This window comes from Leopardus geoffroyi, chromosome D1 (assembly GCF_018350155.1).
Source record: "Leopardus geoffroyi isolate Oge1 chromosome D1, O.geoffroyi_Oge1_pat1.0, whole genome shotgun sequence".
NCBI lineage: Eukaryota > Metazoa > Chordata > Mammalia > Carnivora > Felidae > Leopardus > Leopardus geoffroyi.
Genome location: NC_059329.1, coordinates 18310920 through 18332991, shown reverse-complemented (window position 1 = coordinate 18332991; position 22072 = coordinate 18310920). Strand labels below are relative to the sequence as shown.

The window sequence follows — 22072 nt, the reverse complement described above, 5'->3', positions numbered from 1 at the left end:
AATTGGGAAGAACCCTATCTTAGTTGCACAAACCAGTAATCATATATCAAGAACAAGATCAGTAAAGTCTTTGACTTTGCAGGGCTGGGACACACAATAAAACCAGGGGGGAAAGTTATTTTTATGTATCTCTAATGCAGAACAATTGGGCAATATCTACCAAAAGTACAAACACTTTGACCTTTTGATCCAGCAATCCCTCTTCTAAAAATGTATTCTATGGATTTATTTCAAATATGTGAAAGAACATACGCTGTTTACTGCAGCAAATTGAAAATAGTAAATAAAAGAGAGATTGGGATGGAGAGACACAGAGACAGAGACAGAGACAGAGACAGAGAGGAAAAATGTCTATCAATAAGGTATGAGTCAAACAAGGATAAAGTATGTCCATATAAATATTATTAAACTGAAAACAAATGACAAGGTGATTCCCTATGTACTGCTATAGAGATCCGAGATCTCCAAGATACATTTTAAGTGAAAAAAAGCAAGGTGCATGACAGTGTGTAATATGCTAACTTGCTGTATAAGAGGGGAACAAAAAGTATCTTCTTTTTGGCTATTATTTATGTAAACTCTGGAAAGATGCATAAGAAACTGATAAATGATGAAGTACAGGGGGTTATAGAGTAGGGTTTTTCCAATGTATACCATCTACATTGCTTGATTTTTAAACCATGTGAATGTTTTCTATTTAGCAAATAAATCTAAATGGTTTTTGAAAAGACTTTGTCTTTTCAAATTGAAATTTTGTTCAATTTTGTCAATTGTCAAATTTGTCAAATTGAAATTTGAACCAAACAAAAGTTGAACACAACCAAAGCAATTCGTAATGTCCTATTTATATTCTTTAATAGTAGAGTCAGGCTTACATGTACCTTCAAATATATCAGGTATCTCGGAAAACATTTTTTTCTCTTTAATACGTATTTTTTTTTAATGTCTGCCTCATTATATTCTCACTTAACACCTTAATTGTATTACTTACAGTGACTAAGAATCATTCAAGGATGGAGAGTCTGTGTAAGAAAAGACTTGACAAACTGAAACTGCAGTTTGTAACTTTTTGGTACATCTAGATCTTGCAGACCGTAATAGATGAACTTTCTCCTCTATTTTGCCAGCAATATTTATATTCTTCACAAGGCTCTCACTTAAATTTTAAAGAGGAACAACAGCAGTGACAGCCTCATCCTTTCCTGCAACGAAACCTTTGAAACAGGCTGCATTCAATTATAAAACATTTTTTCCTCTATAAGTATCCATTTTAAGTTCACTTAAACACTGATGACTCTGAAAAAAGTCTGAGATTGAACTGAGTGACCTCTCTCACCTTTGACTGTTTACTGAAAGAAAGTTCTGAGGCTCTAGAATGTTCTCAGGTTAAAAGCCAGAATATCTGTTTTCTTGCATCATATTATTTGGTTCATTTGTTCTTGTCAACAGCACCCATCACAAGCGTCCAAGTGGCATTTCAGAGGAGCAGGGAGGACAATAGATACACATCAACTGCAGTCTCATGATTCTGGAAATGGCATGAGGACAAATACCAATTTGGATTTAGAGCCATCAGCCACATCAGTGATTTTGTTATAGAGCAAATCAATTTAGCAAATGGATGTTGAGGAACATACCGTTTTAATGACACATAAAGAACAACAGTGAAGAGGTGTGTGTGTGTGTGTGTGTGTGTGTGTCATGGTGGGGAGTGGGGGGAGGGTTATGGAGAACTTTAACAGCAAGTACTACATAACAGCTGTCAAATGCCTGGATTCCACAGCCAAATTCCCCGGGTTTGCATGCTGGCTTTGCTGCCATTAGCCAACAGTGTGACCTTTGGCAAGTTACTCAACCTATCTGTGCCTCAACCTCTTCACTAGTAAGAGAAGATAGAGACAGCAACAGGGCTAAACTCAGAGGGATGCCACGAAGACCAAATGGGCTTGATACGGTAGTGCATCCAGAATGGGTTCTGGTTGATAATCATGGCTCATTTATAGTGTTTAGAAGAAATGTGAGAAACAAACATTCTAAGCCTGGACCCCTGGCAATGATTCATACAACCCGCAACTCTATCCAGGTATGGCTCTCCTTCCTCCTGGGTTAGGAGTTTGTTACTCCCCTCGTAATATCCGTGCCTTCAAGTAGAGTGCAAGCAAATTATGCAGGTGTCTAAACCACATTGAAGAAAAGGGTAAGACAAAACATTCATTAGTGGCAATTCTTGTTTGACCTATTTAAAAAATGGGTTTCCTTTCTTTAGTTGGCTCTGTTAGGACCAATTATTGTTTAGGTCACTGCTTCAGTGACCTAATAAAGAAATAAAAAGTTGTAAAAATGCCACTGACTCAGAATAATGCTAAATTGTATCAGTAAGAAAAACCTCAGTTGTGTTGCTGTCTTTAGTTCAGAGTAAGGTGGGAGGCTAGCACAGGAATCCCCAAAGTGTATTAGATTCACACATGTAGGCAAATACATGTATTTGAGCATTTTAATAGATGTTTGTTAAACAAAAAATGCTAAAGATTTCCAGTGTTATTCTCCAATTTTTGAAGGAAAGGAATCAGAAATTCATGGTATCTTAAGGAGATACAATAGGATATGTTCATGGATTAGGTCAGTTCCTAAATCTTGGTTACATTAAAAGGTTAAAAGTAGATGAAATGATATATAGGTTTCAAAAGTTATCTGGACGAATTTGGGCTCTGAACTTCTAAGTTGGAGACCACAGACAACTAACTTCCTTTCCAGAGGAGAGTTGGAAAGAGAAACGTTGACTTCAAAGGTTAAAGGTTAACCTTCTTGTTTTACGTGCATCTAACTGGGAACTGGTGGGAGTCACACTATCTTTCAGTCCAATGGGTATTGGATGCCTTGAAATATGTCTCCTTTGCCAGTATACTCAGAGAAGCTCACAATAAATACTGCCTTAAAAAGCATTTAGCAAAGAAGGTAAAATTATATCCTTTGAAATTTGAATAAGAGGTAGAAATATTTAAACGGATCATGATACTCACATGCTTCTGGGGCACTGAGAGAGAAGCGAATGGACTCCGTCTTCTCAATACAGAAATATAGCACACTTCTTGGACCTTCATTCTTGATATAAGGTTAACTCATTACAGCTCACCCAGAAATTAGCGGTAAGTGGGTAGGGTTCAAGTGTCCAAAACCCTAATTCTTACAGAAAATTATTTTCTAAAGGCAAAGAGCGTCACTTGAAAAAATGTCGTAAATTTTTAGTGCACCAAAATGAGGTCTTCATTCTTAGAGGACGCCAAATATCTGCAAGGGAGGCCTTTATCCTTAAAAGGATAAAGAGGGAGTGTCAAGAACATGGTAGAAGTATAAACACACTTCCTATGAATCTCTCTTTTGCGGTTTCCATTTACAACTGGCAAAATCCCCATGAAATCTGTTAAAATGGTCAAATTCTTCCCAGCTTCGACCAGTTCCCCAGAGGACTCAACCACAGCAGTGATGTCAATTTTTGGCTGTACAAAAATGAACACGTATCTTGACCCCAAACTCCAGAAAAAAAATCAGAACACAAAGAGAAAGTAGACTTGGATTTTTAATTTTTTTAAAGATTATCTCTCTATATATGTATTAATAAAAAGTGCAAAGAATAGACCTTCATGTTTAAATTATATTCTAAAATAAAATATATATTTCCATTAGCTGCAGGAGACAACTGGCAAGTGAGGAAGGAGCCTGGGAGAGCCCCGTCCCTCTCCGTCACTACAATGGACATGTTATATTATGGAAGCACCTATGAGAAAGAGAGTGTTCACAACACATCTGGTAACACAGACAGCTTCTGGGTGTACTTGAACGCAGTTTGTTTGTGTCTTCAAGCTAACATGAAACGGAGGGAAAAATCAAATTCATAAACCGCAGTGGCATCGCTGAGAACAATCTATTATTTTGTACTCCCGTTTTATGTGCCCTAGAGCCTAGCACTTCGCAGAGGGCAAGTCACACACACACACACACACACACACACACACACACACACACACACACACACACACGTGCACTGGTAAAAGCTATCACCAGCGAGCCCTGAGTGGGGGTCAGATCCCTGTACAACAAAGGTCCTCTGGCTGGCGCACTGCTTACTCAGCAACACAGCTGAAACATCTGGTGACGTTTCATTTCGTTAAGCGAACAAAATTTTAAAACACAGCATCATGACACTCGGCTCTGTTACACGTAGCTCATGTTTCGGGCTTATTTCCACCAAAAGCTCTTAAAAGAAACAAGGTGTGGGATTTCCGTTGCTTTCTTATGTGTTTACGGACATGGTGGCCGAAACAATAGAAAATGTAATAATAATGAAAGACACTGGGCTCAGCTTTTTTTTTCTCCTTTAAAGAAGTCTGGGATATTTCAACAATTCAATTAAAAAGAAAACTGATCTCTGTTGTGGCCTCAGCAGCTACTTGTGAGCACGGAGGACCCCTCAGTTTTGATCTGGCTTTTTCTTCTATCATTCCTTTCCCTTTTCATAACCGAAAAGAATTTCTAGGTGAGGACAGGTATGTCCTATACACTGCGCCGGCAGCAACATATCTGTAACACTGGCTCTGACAGCATTTCGCCTCATAAATGCCAATAATATGCTCTCACTGCATGTGGATGGAGGAAGTCAATATTAAAATACATAAGCTGCAGCAATCAATTATGCATAACATTTAGGCTCAAAGGTCCACGGTCTCTTGTCTCCTTTCCGGCCTGTTACAAAAATAATTTTGGTTACAAGTGTCTACACAGCACCGATTTTATTTCAAAAGCAGCATCTTTACTCAGCCACCCAAATAAATCTACAGGTACACATGCTCAAATAGCTTCTCTCTTTTACTTCTGTTCTGTAGCTCTGAAAGACCAGTAATTGTGATAGATTTCATCTCAATCAAAAAGTATTCAGCAATTATTAAAACCATCAATTACAATGCCCTAAAAATACCCACATCCACTGCATCAGATGAGAAGTTCCCCTGACATGCAACTGTATAATAGGGGAATTATGCCTGCAGTTGATGGACGCTGTGTTCTGTCGTAACAGAAGGAACAGGTCTCTAATAGTAAAAAAGCATTTCATAAAACTTTGTCATATATAAAATAGCTCATTAGTTGTGACCATTCCACTTATGATTAAAGCATAACAGAAGTGTTTGCTCTGCCTTCTGCTGCGGGACAGTCAGGGGTCACATAACCTCAAAAAATAAGAGTGCATCTGTCTCCCAGGCTGACGAAAGCAATGGGCTCCATTACACGGTTTCTCTTTCAAACTCGTCGGCACTCATGCACACATACACAAAGCACCCACAGTTTTTGTCTTCATGACACTGTTGCCACGCTTTTTTCCCCACTTCCAAAAATCTGTCAGGAAAATGTGACTGCAAAATAATTATTCTTGTTTATACCCAGCCCCGATCTCCATTGCTCATTCTTCTGATTTTGAAAGATAGATTCTTGCAGCAGGAGGATGGGCTTCATTCATCTTTCTCAAACCCTTTGGTTTCCACCTTTAATGTTACAGTGAACGTAGATTTGACTCAGTAGGCCTGGGTCAGAGGCTTTACAGACACTGAACCTGAAGTGCATTAAGAGAATAAACATCTGCCGTTATGGCATAGGAAAAAAATTTAAAGTAGCAATAAGAATCACAACTCTGCAGATGTGAAGGATTTTATAAGAGTCATCTAAAAATTTCTTACGAAATTAAAGAATTTGTAGGAGCGGTGGAATCCTGTAACGAAGGTCAAAAAGTCAAATGCAATCAGATAATGATTACATTCTTCGAAAAAGAACACACCTTCTTTTTTATGTGCACATCTCCTGCCCTTGGTTATGCTAAGCCTTCCTCAAGTCTCCCAAGTGTAAACATGGTGGACCAAGAAAGACATACATTAAAGAAAGGGAGTACACTGATTAACAAAGGACTACAAGAACAAACACAAAGATTTCAGAGCAGGTGAGGAACCAGCTTTTAAAGAAAAGTGCTTTAAATATGCTTCTGCAAAAAATATGACTTGGAGGCCATTCTGGAGTTTTGACACTTAGACTTTACTCATAGATTAGGCAGAGTTGTTCTTCAGGAGGGGCGACTAAGTGGAAACGTAAAACAAAAAGAACTGTTCAGTTACGACATCACAACATCCCAGGGAAGAACTGGGAATCAAAACTCCCTTTGATTAAAATTTCCCACTTTTGACGCAAAGTGCAAGAGCAAGGACTTCAAATGACGACACGGGCAGGAAAGCCACGACACTCTCTTTCTCCTGTACGACCCGACTTTTCTCCTACGATGCTCCCTCACACACGCCACAGATCGTCTGTTAGCTAATTCTCAACTCTCCTGGCACGGACATCCATTACTTTTTTGGGTCCTTCCTAAAGTCAGGCCTCTGGTCCCAGTAGTTTAAGGTCAGGAAAAAGATAGCTAGATATGAGGAAATACATTCGAACTCGGGAATGCGACATATTTCATACTACGGACGTGAGGGTTGATACAGTGTGTGCGAACAGCCACGTGGACACTGTTACGTACAGAGACCAGGCTGCTCTGCCTGTGCTGCCGAACAGGAAGTTTTCCTGGAGGTTTAACTCTCCGTCTGCTCCTCTTCCAGATCCTAACAGAGTTATAGGTGCTAACTGAGTACCTGAGATCAGGATCAGGTTGAAAAATGCTTAAAACACGAAATTGTTTCAAAAGGGAGAAATGAAGAAAAAACCCCGCCCACACGGAGAAATGAGAAGTTACTTATAGACAGAATGAAGCTACTAGGTAAACAGGGGCTGACGCCAGTCAAAGTGAAAAACTGAACCACAACAGGAAAGGAGGGAGAACGAGGGAATGCGGAAGAACGGGGGGGGAGAGAAACGCTGGCCCTTCCTGGAAAGATCCCTGCTCCGGATTTAAACAGTCAAGTTACCCTCCTGCGGGGGACACACTGTTCGTGCTCTTTCCACAAGTATCCCGAAGCGGTCAGGACGAGCACGCGGCAGGCACGTCCCAGTGAACACGGTACGGACACGGCGGCTTCCTGGTCATCTTTCGTGAGGGAGGGAGGGCGGGTGGACTGGAGATGCGGCCAATTCTGCTGGCTGAGCTGAAGAAATCTGTGGTAGAAAATACCAAAAACAGTCCCCTACCCGTCCTAGGGGGAAGAATATACAAAAGCCCCCTGAAACTGAAACAGAACGAAACGAAACGAAACAGAAACAACCTTCTCCCTCCTAAAGAAAACCATTGGGAACAAATGCCCTGCAAGAAGTCCTTATGTATGTGTTTTTACAAGGCTGGTAGAGGTTATTTTGTTTTGGATTCCACGTAAATCTTATCTCCATCCCTAATGCCGAAAGAATGCAACGCGCGAGAGCTGTACTTCATTTCCTCTGGGCCAAAGGGTGCCTCGTGGTCAAAATAGTAGAGAAGCATGTTGCTCGTGGGTAACTGCACTAGAGTTTTTAATTGTTTCTTTAGTTCTGCAACTGTTTGGTCCAGACGAATGCTCATTTCTTCCACCTGATCGTTGAAGTGGACTTCTACTTTCGCGCTGCTCTGGGGTCTTAGGTCCACTTCTGCCAAAGGCTCCAACTTCCCGTATTTTGTAATCAGTTCATGATACCTAGAAGGATAAAAAGACAGCGTCAGCTTAAGCCACTAGCAGATGGACCACGGACTTTTTCAGAACTATGGGTAAACTGCACTGCCACCACCCTATTCTAACATGATCTCCATGGAGCTACCTGACAAGTTATTTGTGTCATCTGTGATCTGATACGGTTGCCCTCTTGAGGCTACAGTAAAACCACATTGTTGTGGATAGAAGAGTCTGTCCTAAAGATGGTCAGCATGCCTGCTGTTAATCATTATTTACGGATAGACTTAGACAGGAAAGGAGAACCGAGAAAAGTAGACACTCCCGGAATTTCAGAGCGATGTCTAACCACTCTGTAAAACTTGCTTACTTGGACGCATCATCAAAAAGGGCAGACATCTAAGCACATGTTCCTTGGAAACAGATGGGAAGGTGGAAGCAGGCTGGCTTCTCGCCACCAGAGAAGATGACTTACAAACAACAACAACAACAACGACAACAACAACAGTCTAGTTGTATGTGAGCTATTAATCTAGCTTTTTCAGTGATGCCTTGTTTGAATGTTCCGGCCTGGTCTCGTTGGCTGCAGTACAAGGAACTTGTGGAAGACTCCAGAATACATTCTCGTGAAAAAGTGGCAAATGGCAAATGCGGAATAGAAGTCCCTTGATCAAGGTGGGGAGAAATGGCAAAAGATGCTACGAGGAAGGTGAGTTACAGAGGTGAGAGCAGGGCCCACAAAGTCAAGTTTCCTATGTGGAAGATCCTGTCTCTACTGCCAGCCTTAGAGGATCTGGGTCTGATTTTACTGAGGAAGCTGAGCAGTTCCTACAAATCAGAGAAGGAAAAAATGATGAAAAAACCTGATATCGGCTTTATTATAACCGAGACACTGACGTTAATTCGCGATCAGAGTACAATGGTCACGTAAGATTATTCCCCCACCTCCCCATTCCTCCTTCTGGCTTTAACTCAGTTACATCAATGTTATAGGTTGGTAGGAACATTAAAGACAGAGGCAGACGCCTGTGATTAGGGATGGAGGTAATCATTGTCATCAAAGGGAGTAACAGGTTATGGTAAAATAGTACTAGCTTTGCAGTCAGAAGATCTAACTTCAGAGTCCTGACTCCATCTTATAATTAGCTATGTGACTTATCGACTCAATCCCTTTGGATCTCAGTTTCCGTATTAGTAAAGCTGGGATAAAAAGTCTGCCCTTCCTACCTTATAAAACAGTCAAGAGAATTATATAAAATAATAGATGAGTGAGTGCTTTGTGAATGCTAAGTTTATATACAAATAAAAAATGTCAACATTACATTCCTATTCTGGAATTTACAGTGTCAAACCATACACACCCTTTAGAAAATAAATACTTGAAATCTAGGTAGAACTTCTTGGAAAAGATGGTGGTATGATGACACAGTTTACAGAATCTTCTCTTCTAGAACTTGTGTCAAAAACGGTATTTTTTTTAAAGGGTAAGAATATCGCCAGCAACAACTAACAAAAGAAGAGAGGGAGTAACCTTACCGGGATAGCCTTTTAGAAGGGAACCACAGCCGTGGACTATGTGCTTCTGCTAGCAAAGATTCTAACCCAACCCTCAGAGTCCATTACGGACAAAGAAAGTAAAGAGGAAAATCCTGAGCTAACACTTCCCAATTTACAGAAAATTGGGCTGAAGGGATGAGGAGCCAGCCAGGAGAAAGACTGAGGAAACACCGCGGGGACCAGAAGCCTCTACACCCCACTGCCAGGATGTCAAGATCTTAGCAAAGGAAAACAGGACAGAACAGAACAAAACAAGCTCAAACAAACAAAAAGCGAAACTACCAGGACCTGAAATTTTCCCAGGCTCCAAACTGAAAAAGTGAAATGATTCAAACTCCAAGGTTATCTTTCCTGACCCCCATCTCTTCATATATGACTTCAAACAAGTGAAACAAGGCTATGATAATTGAGCAAAATCTCAGAAAAGATAGCAGAACACAAGAGGCCAAATAAAAGCTAAACCCAACTCCAGAGATGTTTTCCCTTCAGACTACAGAAAACTAGAATCGTAATACCTCACTCTCTCAAACTCTGCCTAGGAGGGACAGAACAATGGTGAAGGGGTCAAGGAGAGTTTACTTATACTATGTTTCAGTAAAGAGATGGTCTGGAGAGAGGTGCCCACTTTTAAGCCTAAGTGAGAAGACACAAAATGGCAACTAAACGCATCCCATAGCAAAAGGTAGAAAAGAAAGAAACACAAAGTAAGTAAAAGGCAGAGGCAGAACTCAATCCGAAAGAAAACATAATCAAAGGAAAGTGGCCTAGAACTTAATAAATGCATGAATATGATAAAACACAAGCTCAAAGACAAATGATGGACAGCAGAATGAGCTGAAAAGAAAATCTGCAGAGCCAATGACACAAATGGAGGAGCAAAACAACGCCAAAGCTCACCAAATAAATGTATTAGAAAGCATGACCCAGGGATATTATACCTTGCCAAGTTTTGTTCAGAAATACACTTAAAAGGCAATTATTCTGGGGGCGACTGGGTGGCTTGGTCAGTTAAGCATCTGACTCTTGATTTCGGTTCAGGTCATGATCTCACAGTTTGCGAGTTCAAGCCTCGTGTTGTGCTCTGCGCTGACAGCACAGAGCCTGCTTGGGATTCTCTCTCTGCCCCTCCCCTGTTCTCTCCTTTCTCTCCCTCTCTCAAAAATAAATAAATAACATTAAAAAAAAAAAAAAGAGGCAATTATTCTATAACAAGAAGAACTCAGGGAATAGGGCACCCGTGAGTTCTTCTGAAAAAGAAGAACATTCTGCTCAACAATGAAATTAAATAGCTAGCAGTAAGCTCTAAACATATTTAAATATTAAAACTAAAACTTAAAATAATAATTATATAATCTTAGAGTTATTTATACCTGACACTAGAGCCAACTGAGTTAATCTCACCCATAAACATATTTGTACACAAAAGTATGACCCACAGGCAGAAACTAGCCTACTTGCCACAACAGGCCAAGTCTATCTACAAATTAAATGACCTATAAATTAGGACATTCTAAGGTCCTACGGTTTTCTCAAAATCCAGAAATAATCCATTGTCACTCCTAACCATCTTTCTTTCGGTCTTTCTTATGTCAGTAAATGGCACCAGAAACTACCTACTCATCCTAGCCAGTAACTGGACAGTCATCCTGATTCCTTCCTATCCCTCCCCGCACCCCCCCAACCCCCATCCCATCAATTGCCATGATCTATCAATCCTATTCCTAAACGTTTCACGAACCTATCTGCATCTCTCTTGCCCACTTGCCTTGTAAATGCAAGCCATTATCATGAATAACCTGGATTGCTAGAGCTTTCTGTGGACGAGCTTTCTCAGCATCTGCTTCAACCTCCTCTGGAATGCCTTCCTCCTGGATTGCCAAGACTGGAAAGCTAAAAACTACATTTCCCACATATCTTTGCAGGTGAGCTTCAGTTTCTATCAGTTACAGTCAACAGTCCTGGGGACACAGATCATGGATCTAGCAGATGCTATGAGAACAGTTTGGGCACAGGCTCCCTATTACCAAATGGCAGTTCCCTGCATTCCCTGCATTCCCAGGGTCAACATCCCTGGCAGCAGTTTGCTGATCCCCAGATCAGCTAAGGTGCTGTGATCCACCACCAGGGACAGCAGTTTCGTGAGTTTCTCCTTGTCTGACTCCACCAGAGGCAGCAGTGCCACTGGGGGGCCAGTCTGTGGCAACATTCTAAAGGTAATCCTAGGGACGCAGCCATCTCCAAAATGTTTGTAAGCACTTTATTCCCTGTTTTAAGTCCCTTTCTTCTGAACATAGCTAGCACGATTTCTGTTATCTATAACTGAATCTCAAACGACACTCCTTCAAATGGTTTCCCATAACTTCACGGTGGCCCCAAACTGACTCTTGTCTACATTACAGCCAAAGCAATTGTTATAAAACACAAACGTGACCACATCACTCCTCTACTGAAAATCACATAAAGCCCTTAAGAAAAAAAGTCTGAACTCTTTATCGTGATTGTGGAAGGCACAATTTTGGCCCCCACAATCTTCATCCCCTTGAGTGCTATTCTCAAGATTATATTATGTCATATGGCACTGTTGACCGTAAGACAGAGAGATTCACTCACTGGACCTAATCTAATCATATGAGCTGTTAAAAGCAGCAAACTTTCTCCAGGCAGCAGCAGAAGAGGAAATCAAGAGAGATTCCAAGCATGAGAGAACCTGATATACCACGGCTGGCTTGAAGATGAAGGTGGCCACGTGTAAAGGATGAGAAGGAACATAATTCCGCCACCATCCTGAATGAGCCTGAAAGGGGATTCTTCTCCAGAGCTTCCAACAACAAACACAGCCCTGCTAACCCCTTGATTTTGGCCTGTGAGATGCTAAGCAGAGAAGCCGGTTAGGCCACACCATGCCCACACCTCTGATGCACAGACACTGTGACATAACAAACAGATGTTGTTTTAAGCCACTAAGTTTAGGGTAAATTGTTACAGCAGCAATAGAAAACTGAGTGACTATAAAAGGCCCGTCATTATTTGGTTGCTTTATAACCTTCCAAACTTATTTTGTACCATCAACATTACCACTTCTGCACCTGCCTTCCCACTTGCTTAACTCTTAAAATTTAGACTTTTGCACATGGATGGAAGTTTTGACATGGGCTCTAACACATATTCACTCTTTATTCTATAAAAATGAAGGAAAAGTATCAGAGTTGTGACTCAGTACACATCCTAAATATGCTCCCCTAAAGGTTACATATGTAACAAGTATGATTTTAAGAGAATATGTTTAATCCCCATTTTCTTATTTTGGATTCTCTTTAAGCAGGGAAAATCAGTAAATATAAAAAAAATCGTGATCTTACAAAATGCCCAGTAAATTTCAGATCCCAGTTGCTTCCTAGTTTTCCAGTTCAGGTATTTTATTCACTATTCAACAGTCCATCCAAACTGACCTACAGCTGCGAACTTGGTATTATCTGAGCTTTTCTCAGCATTGGCCCCACAGCTATAGTCTTAAGAGGTAAATGGTTTCTGATGACTAAGTATTCTTCAAAACAAAGAATCTCAATTTATATTAATATTCTCAATCAATCAGTACTTTATAAGTCTCACTTCTGAAGTGGGCAAAATGCCACAAACCCACCTTGAAAGATATTATTGACAAGGGTGTACTGTAATAATCAAATGCTAAAATGTAATATATACTATACTTCTGTTCAGGAGTTCTTTTTTAAAAATGTTTATTTATTTTGAGAGAGAGAGAGAGGAAGAGAGATGTTGGGGAAGGGCAGAGAGAAAGGGAGAGAGAGAATCCCAAGCAGGCCCCAGGCCATCAGTGGAGAGCCCAAAGCGGGGCTTGATCCTACAAACGTGTGAGATCATGACCTGAGCCGAAATCAAGAGTCAGACGCTTAACCGACTGAGCCACCCAGGTGCCCCTGGAATCTTTATTTTCAATAAAGCTATCTTACTCTAAAATAAATCCGTAATCCTCTCTTTAAGGAAATGTGACATATAATACATGAAAAATCTGATGGTTTGCTTGGTTTAACCAAATCACTTAATAACTAGAAGAAATACATTAATTTAGTTTACTCTGTTTCCTAAGGCATTATGGACTCAAAATAAATTCCAAACATCTGATTGCTGGCATTTAATCTCTCTTGCTATACTATGCTGTCTCTCATTTTGATATGGTATCACATCATGGCATATGTAGAAATCTCAATTCTACAACTGGGCTTTCACACACCACTAAAACAGTCTTCTCAAGGTCACTGATATTCTATTTATTAAACACACAAACATCACATGTTAGACACAGAAAGGATCTTAGAGATCTTCTAGTATGCATTTTACAGATACAGTAATTGGGGCAGTTGGTGAACCCAAGGTCTAATAGCTCTGACGGAAGGGTGGAAGATAGCGCTCAGGTCTTGTTCTCGGACTGTCATTCTGTCTTAATTCTCACCACTTTTATGGTTTGCTAGAATAATACTGCTCTGGAAATTCTCTTCTCCTTTCCATATTTCAAATGCCGCTTTTCAATCTCTTTTTAGGGGTTCTCGTTCCTTTCGACCATCTACACTCAGGTAGTTCTCAAGATTCCTTCCTGGAAGCTCTTCCCTTTTCTCTTTATGATCTTCCATGTCAGATCTCATTCTCTTGCTTAGTGTAAGCCACAGAAGTTTTCTCACTGGTCTTCTTCAAGCTTCTGTATTCTACCTACCTCTAGGATTATTTACCCTCACCTCTCACACATGGCAAAGTACTTGAACTGAACGTAGTATTTTTCATACTAAGTATATTTCATCAAGGTTTAAGTCATAGAATTTGTTTCAACTCACTATTAAACTCAAGTGCTGTCAAATAACCTAGTGATTGGATAAACAGAGTGTGGCCTATCCATACAATAGAATATGATACAGCAGTTAAAAGAATTATTTTGATCTACATTTATCAATATGATTAGGACTTTGATCAAAACGACTCCATAAATTCACATTTTAATATACTTCTGCCCCAAACATAGAGATTTAAAATGGATAAAATATGAAAGGTTGAATTCCAAGAAGGCAGCCTAGCCTCAGAAATAATAGACATTTCTATGGACCAGACACAGAAAAGAAATGCAAAGCACACAAGTAAACCACAGAACCACTGGATCCCAAACCCAAAGCAGGTGGTGGCAGTCAGGATCTAAAGTCCTGTTAGTCAAAGGAGAGTAAAAGTACTCTATGGGAGAGAGAGGAACTCAAGCCAGGTTCACTGCATGAAGCAGGGGTAGAGTTGGAGGGATGTAAGGCTGAACAGAAAATAAGAATGCAAAAAACTGCTACAGATCCAATGCTCTTTAGAGCAAAGGGTCTAGATAAAAGAATGAAAAAGACAGCTCTGGCACCAGGAATTGAATCAAATCACCTGCTGCCTAGGTGACTAGACAGGTACTAACTACAATTACCGTGGGACCAGAGGCTGGGAAGCTAGTTAGAGACAACTGCAAAACCATTAGATAGGGAGAGGTAAACTCAAACAGGGAGACATAACAATCTTCAGTGTGTATGTACCTAACAATGCAGCTTCAAGATAATGAAGCAAAAATGGATAGAATTGAAGGTACAAAAAAACAAATCCACAATTACAGTTGGAGACTACAACACTCCTTTCTCAATAATTGATAGAATAAGCAGACAGAATATCATTAAAAACATAAAAGACATGAACACTACTAAAAACTTGACCTGACATTTATAAAACATACTTCCCAACATTAGAACACACATTTTTTTTCTACTACATGTGGAGTACTGACCAAAACAGACCATATTCTACACCAAAAATATATCTCAATTAATTAAAAAGAATCAGAATAATACAAAGTATGTTATCTTACTGCAATGAAATTAAACTAGAAATCATTAACAGAAAGATAGCTGAAAAATCCCCAAGTATTTGGAAGATACACAACACACCTGTAAATAACCTATGCATAAGAAAAGGAAAGTCACAAGAGAAATTAGAAAATATCTGACTTCAATGAAAATGAAAATACAATATATGAAAATGTATAGAATGTAGTTAACACAGGGTTTAGAAGAAAATTTATATAATTAAATGTTTATAAGAGAAAAAAGAAAGGTCTCAAATCAATGACATAAGCTTTTACCTTACAAAGCTAGAAAAAGATGATCAAATTAAGCCCAAAGCTAGAAGAAAGGAATTATTATAAAGATATTAGCAGAAATCAGTGAAATAGAATGCAGGGGGAAAAAAGAAAACCAATAAAACTCAAATCTGGATCTTAAGGGGAGCAAATTTGAGAAACCTCTAGCCAAATTGATCAAGAAAAGAAGATATCAGTATCAGGATTGAACAAAGAACATCACTACAGACACTACAGACCTTAAAGGTTTATAATAAGTGAGTATTATGAACAGCTTTATGCCCATAAATTCAATAACTAAGATGAAACGGGTTAATTTCTTCAAAGACACAAACTACCAAAGCTCATTCAAGAAGGACATAACTTGAATCAAGTTATATCTCTTAAATAAATTAAATCATAGTTAAAGCTTCCAGCAAAGAACACCAGGCACAGATGGCTTCACTGACAAATTCTACAAAATATTTAAGAAAGAAATAATACTAATGCCACACAAACTCTTTTAGAGAAGAGGAGAGATAACTCACAAGTTCATTTTATGAGGCAAGTGCTATCCCAATATTAAATGAGACAAAGACATTATAAGAAACGACAATTAAAAATCAATATCCCTCGTGAACAGATGCAAAAAATCATCAACAAAATATTAGCAAATGAAATCCACCAACATAAAAAGGAGATAATCATTATAACCAAGTGAGATTTATCCTGGGAATTTAAGGCTAGTTAAACATTTAAAAAAATCAGCCAATATAAGTCACTATGTGGACAGACTGAGAAAAACTGTATAAATTTTTCAGCAGATGCAGAAAAATAAGAAAAATAGAAAAAGGAAATTTTAAAAAGTTATATAGATTGGAAAAGAAAACACACACTGTACTTCATAGATAACATGATTGTCTACAATAAATCTACTACAATAATTCTAAATAAAAGAACTACTAGAACTAATAAGTTTAGCAAGGTTGTAGAATACAAAGTCAATATACAAAAATCACACGTATTTCTACATCTAGCAATGAACAATTGAAAATTGAACATAAAAAATACTATTTTTAACAGGACTAAAACACATGAAATCCTTATGTATAAATGTAACAAAATATGAGCAGGATCTATATGTGGAAAAATACAAAACACCAATTTCTAAAAGAAATCAAATAAGACTTACATACACGGAGAAATATACTGGTTCATGAACAGGAAGACTCAATATTATCAAGATGTCAATCCTATTCAAATTGTCCTGCCAGATTCCACACAACCACAATCAAAATCCCAGAAGAATTTTTTTCCCCTAGAATTCAACAAGCTTATCCTAATATTTATATGAAAAAGCAAAGGAACTAACATAGCCACAATACTTTGAAAAAAAGATCAAAGTTGGAGGACCAACATGACCTGAATTTCAAGACTATAAAGTGACAGGAATCAAGACAATGTGATACTAGCAAAAAGGATAGACACATAGATTAATAGAAAAGAACAGAGAATCCAGGAGTAGAGTCTACCTATATGGTTGACTGATTTTCAACACAAGTATAAAATCAATTCAATAGAGAAGGGATAGTCTTATCAATAAACACTGCTAGAACAATTGACGCTCATATGCCAAAGTTTCAACAAAACAAAAAAATTCATATTCTACACCATATACAAAAATTAGCTCAAATGAATCAAAAGCTTAAATGTAAAACTTAAAACTGTAACATGTCTAGAAAACACACATGATAATCTCTGTGATCTTGGGTTAGTCAAAAATTTGTTAGATATCACACCAAAAGCATGATCAATAAAAGGAAAAAAGAACAATGAGTTGAATGTCTTCAAAATTTTCTTTACTGCTTTTGAAAAAAGTATTTGAGGAACGCAATGAGAAGCCAGACTGAGAGAAAAAAATGTACCAAACACACATCTGGCAAGGGATGTATATCTGGTGTATATAAAGAACTCTCAAAATCCAATAATAAGAAAACAAAAAACCTACTACGAAAATGGGCAAAAGATTTTAACAGACACTTCACCAAAGAAGGTATCTGGATGGCAAAGAAGCTCCTAAGAATATGCTCAACATCATTGGTCATTAGGGAAATGCAAATTAAAACTACAATGAGATACCACTATACATCTATTAGAATGGCTAAAATTAAATAAAACAAAAAACAGAACAAAAACAAAACAGAAATAAGAAATTGAAAATACTGAGTGATGATAAGGATGTGGAACAATAGGAACTCTCACATGTAGTTAGTGGGAAAGCAAAATGGTGTACCACTTTAGAAAACAGCTTAGCAAGTTAAACATATACTTTCCATGTGACTCAGCAATTCCACTTCTGGGTATTTATGCAAGAGAAAGAAGAAGTGTATTCACACACAGAAACCTGTAGCTATTTATCACAGCTTTCTTAATAAATTGCTAAAAAAAAAAAAAAAAAAAGGAAACACTCCAAATGTACTTCAGTTGACGAATCACGAAACTGTTACATCTATATAAAAGAATACTACTGGGCAGTAAAAAGGATCTCATTAGTGGTATACACAAGATAGATGAATATCAAATGCATCATGTGTAGTAAAAGAAAGTAGACTCAAAGGGGTGCCTACATCTCTTTTCAGGAAATGATAGAACTACTAGGCAGAAAATGAGCAAGAACACAGATTTGCACAAAACAATCAATCATCAGTGTCCAACTGACATATATAGAATTTTATGCCCCACAATAGCAGAATACACACTTTTTGAAGTACATGAAATAATCACCAAGATAGGACATAAAATTAACTTTAACAAATTTAAAAGAATTAGTATTACCTAGTGTATGTTCTCTGACCATAAGAGAACCAAAGTAGAAATCGATAACAGAAAGATAACAATTTAGGAAAAGTCCTAAATACTTGGAAATTCAACTTTTAAATAATCTAGAGATCAGAGAGAAAGGCTCAAATAATTTTTTAAAAACAAAGAGCTGAATGAAAATTAAAACATAACACATCAAAACATGGGATGCCAACAGTGCTGTGAGTGTAATTTCAAGCACTAAATGTTTATTAGGAAAGACCTCAAATCAATAATCTACATTCCTACCTACCTCAAAAGCTAGAAAAAGAAGAGCAAATCAAGCAAAAGGAAGGAAATAATAAAGGTAGTAGAAATCAAAATGGCACTTTATAAAAAATGTTTATTATTTATTTTTGAGAGAGACAGAGTATGAGCAGGGGAGGGGCAGAGAGAGAGGGAGACACAGAATCCAAAGCAGGCTCCAGGCTCTGAGCTGTCAGCACAGAGCCCGACACAGGGCTCGAACCCATGAACCATGAGATCATAACCCGAGCTGAAGTCAGACACTTAACCAACTGAGCCACCAGGCACCCCCAAATGGCATTTTTAAAAAAGGGAAAACAACAAGGGTACCTGGGTGGCTCAGTCGGTTGAGCATCTGACTTTGGCTCAGGTCACGATCTCATGGTTCGTGAGTTCAAGCCCTGCATCAGGCTCTCTGCTGTCAGCGCAGAGCCTGCTTCAGATCCTCTGTCCCCCCTTCTCTTTCTGTCCCTCCCCCACTTGTGCTCTCTCAAAAATCAATTAAACATTAAAAAAAAGAGAAAAATGTTTAAAGGAAAAAAAAGGAAAATAACACTGAAAACTACGAAACATTGCTGAAATAAATACAAATAAATGGGAAAAATTCCATGTTCACAGATTAAAATATTTAATATTATTAAGATGTTATACTAATCAAGGTAATATACAGATTCAATGCAATCTCCATCAAAATTCCAATAGCACTTTTTTTTTTTTTTGCAGAAAAAGAAAAAAATCATCCTCAAATTCATATGGAATATCAAAGGACCCTGAATAGCCAAAATAATTTTGAAAAGGAAGAATGAACTTGGAGGACTCACACTTCCTTCCTTCAAAATATTACAAAGCTACAGTAATCAAAACAGTTTGTTACTGGCATAAAGACAGACATATAGACCAATGCAAGAGAATAAACAGGCCAGAAATAAAACAACATGTATGTGGTCAAATGATCTCCAATAAAGCTGTCAAGACCACTCAATATATAAAGGACAAACAGTGCTGGGAAAATCGAATATCCACATGCAAAAAAGTTAGAGTGGATCCTCATCTTAACTACATACAAAAATTAAGTCAAAATGTATCAAAGACCTAAATGTACAACCCAAAACTATAAAACTGCTAGGAAGAAAACATAGGGGAAAAGTCTCACTAACATTGGATTTGGCAATGATTTCTTGGATATTATACCAAAAGCACAGGCAACAAAAGCAAAAATAGACAAATGGGATTACTTCAAACTTAAAAACTTGTGTACATCAAGGGAAACAATGAGCAGAGAAAAAGCTAACTTACATAATTGGAGAAGATATTTGCAAATCATATATCTGACAAGGGGTTAATATCCAAAATATATAAAGAATTCTTTCAGGTCAATAACAAAAAATAAGAAAGAAAAATGATTTAAAAATAGGCAAAGGACTTGAATAGACATTTTTCCAAAGATGGCATACAAATGGCCAACAAGCATATGAAAAGATGTTCAACATCACTAGTAATTAAAGAAATACAAATCAAAACAACAGTGAAATCCCACCTCACACCCATGAGGATGGCTATTTCCAAAAAAACAAAACAAAACAAAACAAAAATGAAAAAAACCTACACACATATACACAAAATAATCAGTGTTGGTCAGTGGAGAAATTGGAACTGTTGTTTACTGTTGGTGTCACTGTAAAATGATACAATCACTATGAAAATAAACAGTATGGTGGTTCTTCAAAAATTTAAAAAGAGATTTACCAAAGGATCCAGCAATCCAATTTCTGGGATGCAAAGAATTATAAAGCTGGGTCTTAAAGAGAAATCTGCACATCTATGTTCACAGCAGCATGATTCATAATAGCCATGAGGTAGAAGCAACTCAAATGTCTATTGATGGATGAATGGTTAAATAAAATGTGGATATACATACAATAAAATATTATACAGCCTTAAAAAAAAAAAAGGAAATCCTGTCACATGCTACAACATGGATGAACCTCGAGGACATTAGGCTAAGTGACATAAGTCAGTCACAAAAACCATACTGTATGATTTCATTTATAGAAGGTATCTAGAATAGTCAAATTCACAGGGACAGAAAGAACAGTAATTGACAGGTGACGGCAAGGAGTTAGAAGGAGTGGGTAATGAGAAGATGATGTTTAATGGGTATAGAGTTTCAGTTTTACAAGATGAAAAATGTTCTGGAGATTTGCTGTACAACAATAGAAATGTATTTAACACAACCAAACTGCACTTTAAAGTGGTTAAGGTAGTACATTTTACATTATGTACATTTTACCACAATTAAAAAAATAGTTAAGATGGCAAATTTTGTTATATGTGTTTTACTACAGTGAAAATTTAAAAAATTGTTTAAATGACAAAAAAAAAAATTAACACCAATTGTAGACAACTTTTCCAGAAAACAGAAGAGAAGGGAACACTTACCAACTCATTTTATGAAGCCAGTGTTACCCTGATACCAAAAGCACATAAAATACATTTTTTTAAAAGAAGAATACTACATACTAATATCTCTTATGACCTTAAACACAAAAATCCTCAACAAAGTATTAGCAAACCAAATCCAAAAATGTAAAAAAAGAAACATACACTATGATAAAGAGGAATTTATTCTAGGTATCTAATGCCAGTTCAACATTTGAAAATCAATCAATATAGCTCTCATATCAATAAGCTGAACGAGAGAAATCAGATTGACACAGAAACAGCATTTGAAAAGAACTGATATCTATTTATAATAAAAACTTTCAGCATGTTAGAAATAGAGGAAAACTACTTCAACTTGATAAAGAGCATCTACGAAAAATCCCATAGCTAACATTATACTTAGTGGTAAAAGACTGAATGCTTTTCCCTAAGATTGGGATCAAAGCAAGGATGTCCACTCTTACCACTCGTATGCAACACAGTACTGGAAGTTCTAGCCACTGCAATAAGGCAAGAAAAAGAAAAAGGTCATACAGATTGGAAAGGCATAAATAAAATTTTTATATTTGCAAATGACATGAAATACTCAGGTGTAAATCTAACAAAAGATTTGTAAGTCTTGTATGTTGAAAATTATAAAATGCCAATGGAAGAAATTAAAAAGGCCTAATTAAATGAAGAGACATACTGTGTTCATGCATTGGAAGATCCGATATAGTAAATGTGTCAATCTTCCCCAAACTGATCTACAGGTTTAATAAAATTCCCATCAAAATCTCAGCAAGATTTTTTGTAGACATAGACAAACTTAGTCTAAAATTTATATAGAAAGGCAAAGGTCCTAGAATAACTAAAATACTCTTGAAGAATAAAGTGGGAAGAATCATTGTATATGATATGAAAGCTAATTATATAGCTACAAGACAGTGTGGTACTTGTGGAATAATAAGAGACATAAATCAGTGGAACAGAACAGAAAACCCAGATATATACCCACACACACACACTCTCACGATTTTTTTAAAAAGCTGCAAAACAATGCAGTGGGTCAAGCAGCCTTTTCAACAAATAGTGCTAGAAAACTGGACAACTAGAGGTAAAAAAAAAAAAAAAAAAAAAAAGAGCCTCAGCTTAAACTTCCCACCTTGCACTGAAATTAACTCAAAATGGATGACAGAGGGGCGCCTGGGTGGCGCAGTCGGTTAGGCGTCCGACT

At 37.7% G+C, this 22072-nt stretch overlaps 1 protein-coding gene across 3 annotated transcripts in view; it reads right to left on the bottom strand.

The window, feature by feature from the left end:
- The window catches only part of LOC123600810 (tubulin-specific chaperone cofactor E-like protein), a 161699-nt gene that overhangs the window by 81432 nt on the left and 58195 nt on the right, over positions 1-22072 (bottom strand). For 2 of the 3 annotated variants that reach the window (XM_045483197.1, XM_045483198.1), the window contains one exon: positions 3560-7640. The exons of the other annotated variant lie outside the window; for it this stretch is intronic. In XM_045483197.1, the coding sequence (XP_045339153.1) occupies positions 7322-7640 (319 nt within the window). In that variant the 3' untranslated portion in view covers positions 3560-7321. Of the gene's footprint in view, positions 1-3559; positions 7641-22072 lie in introns of those variants that run through there. 3 annotated transcript variants of the gene reach the window in all.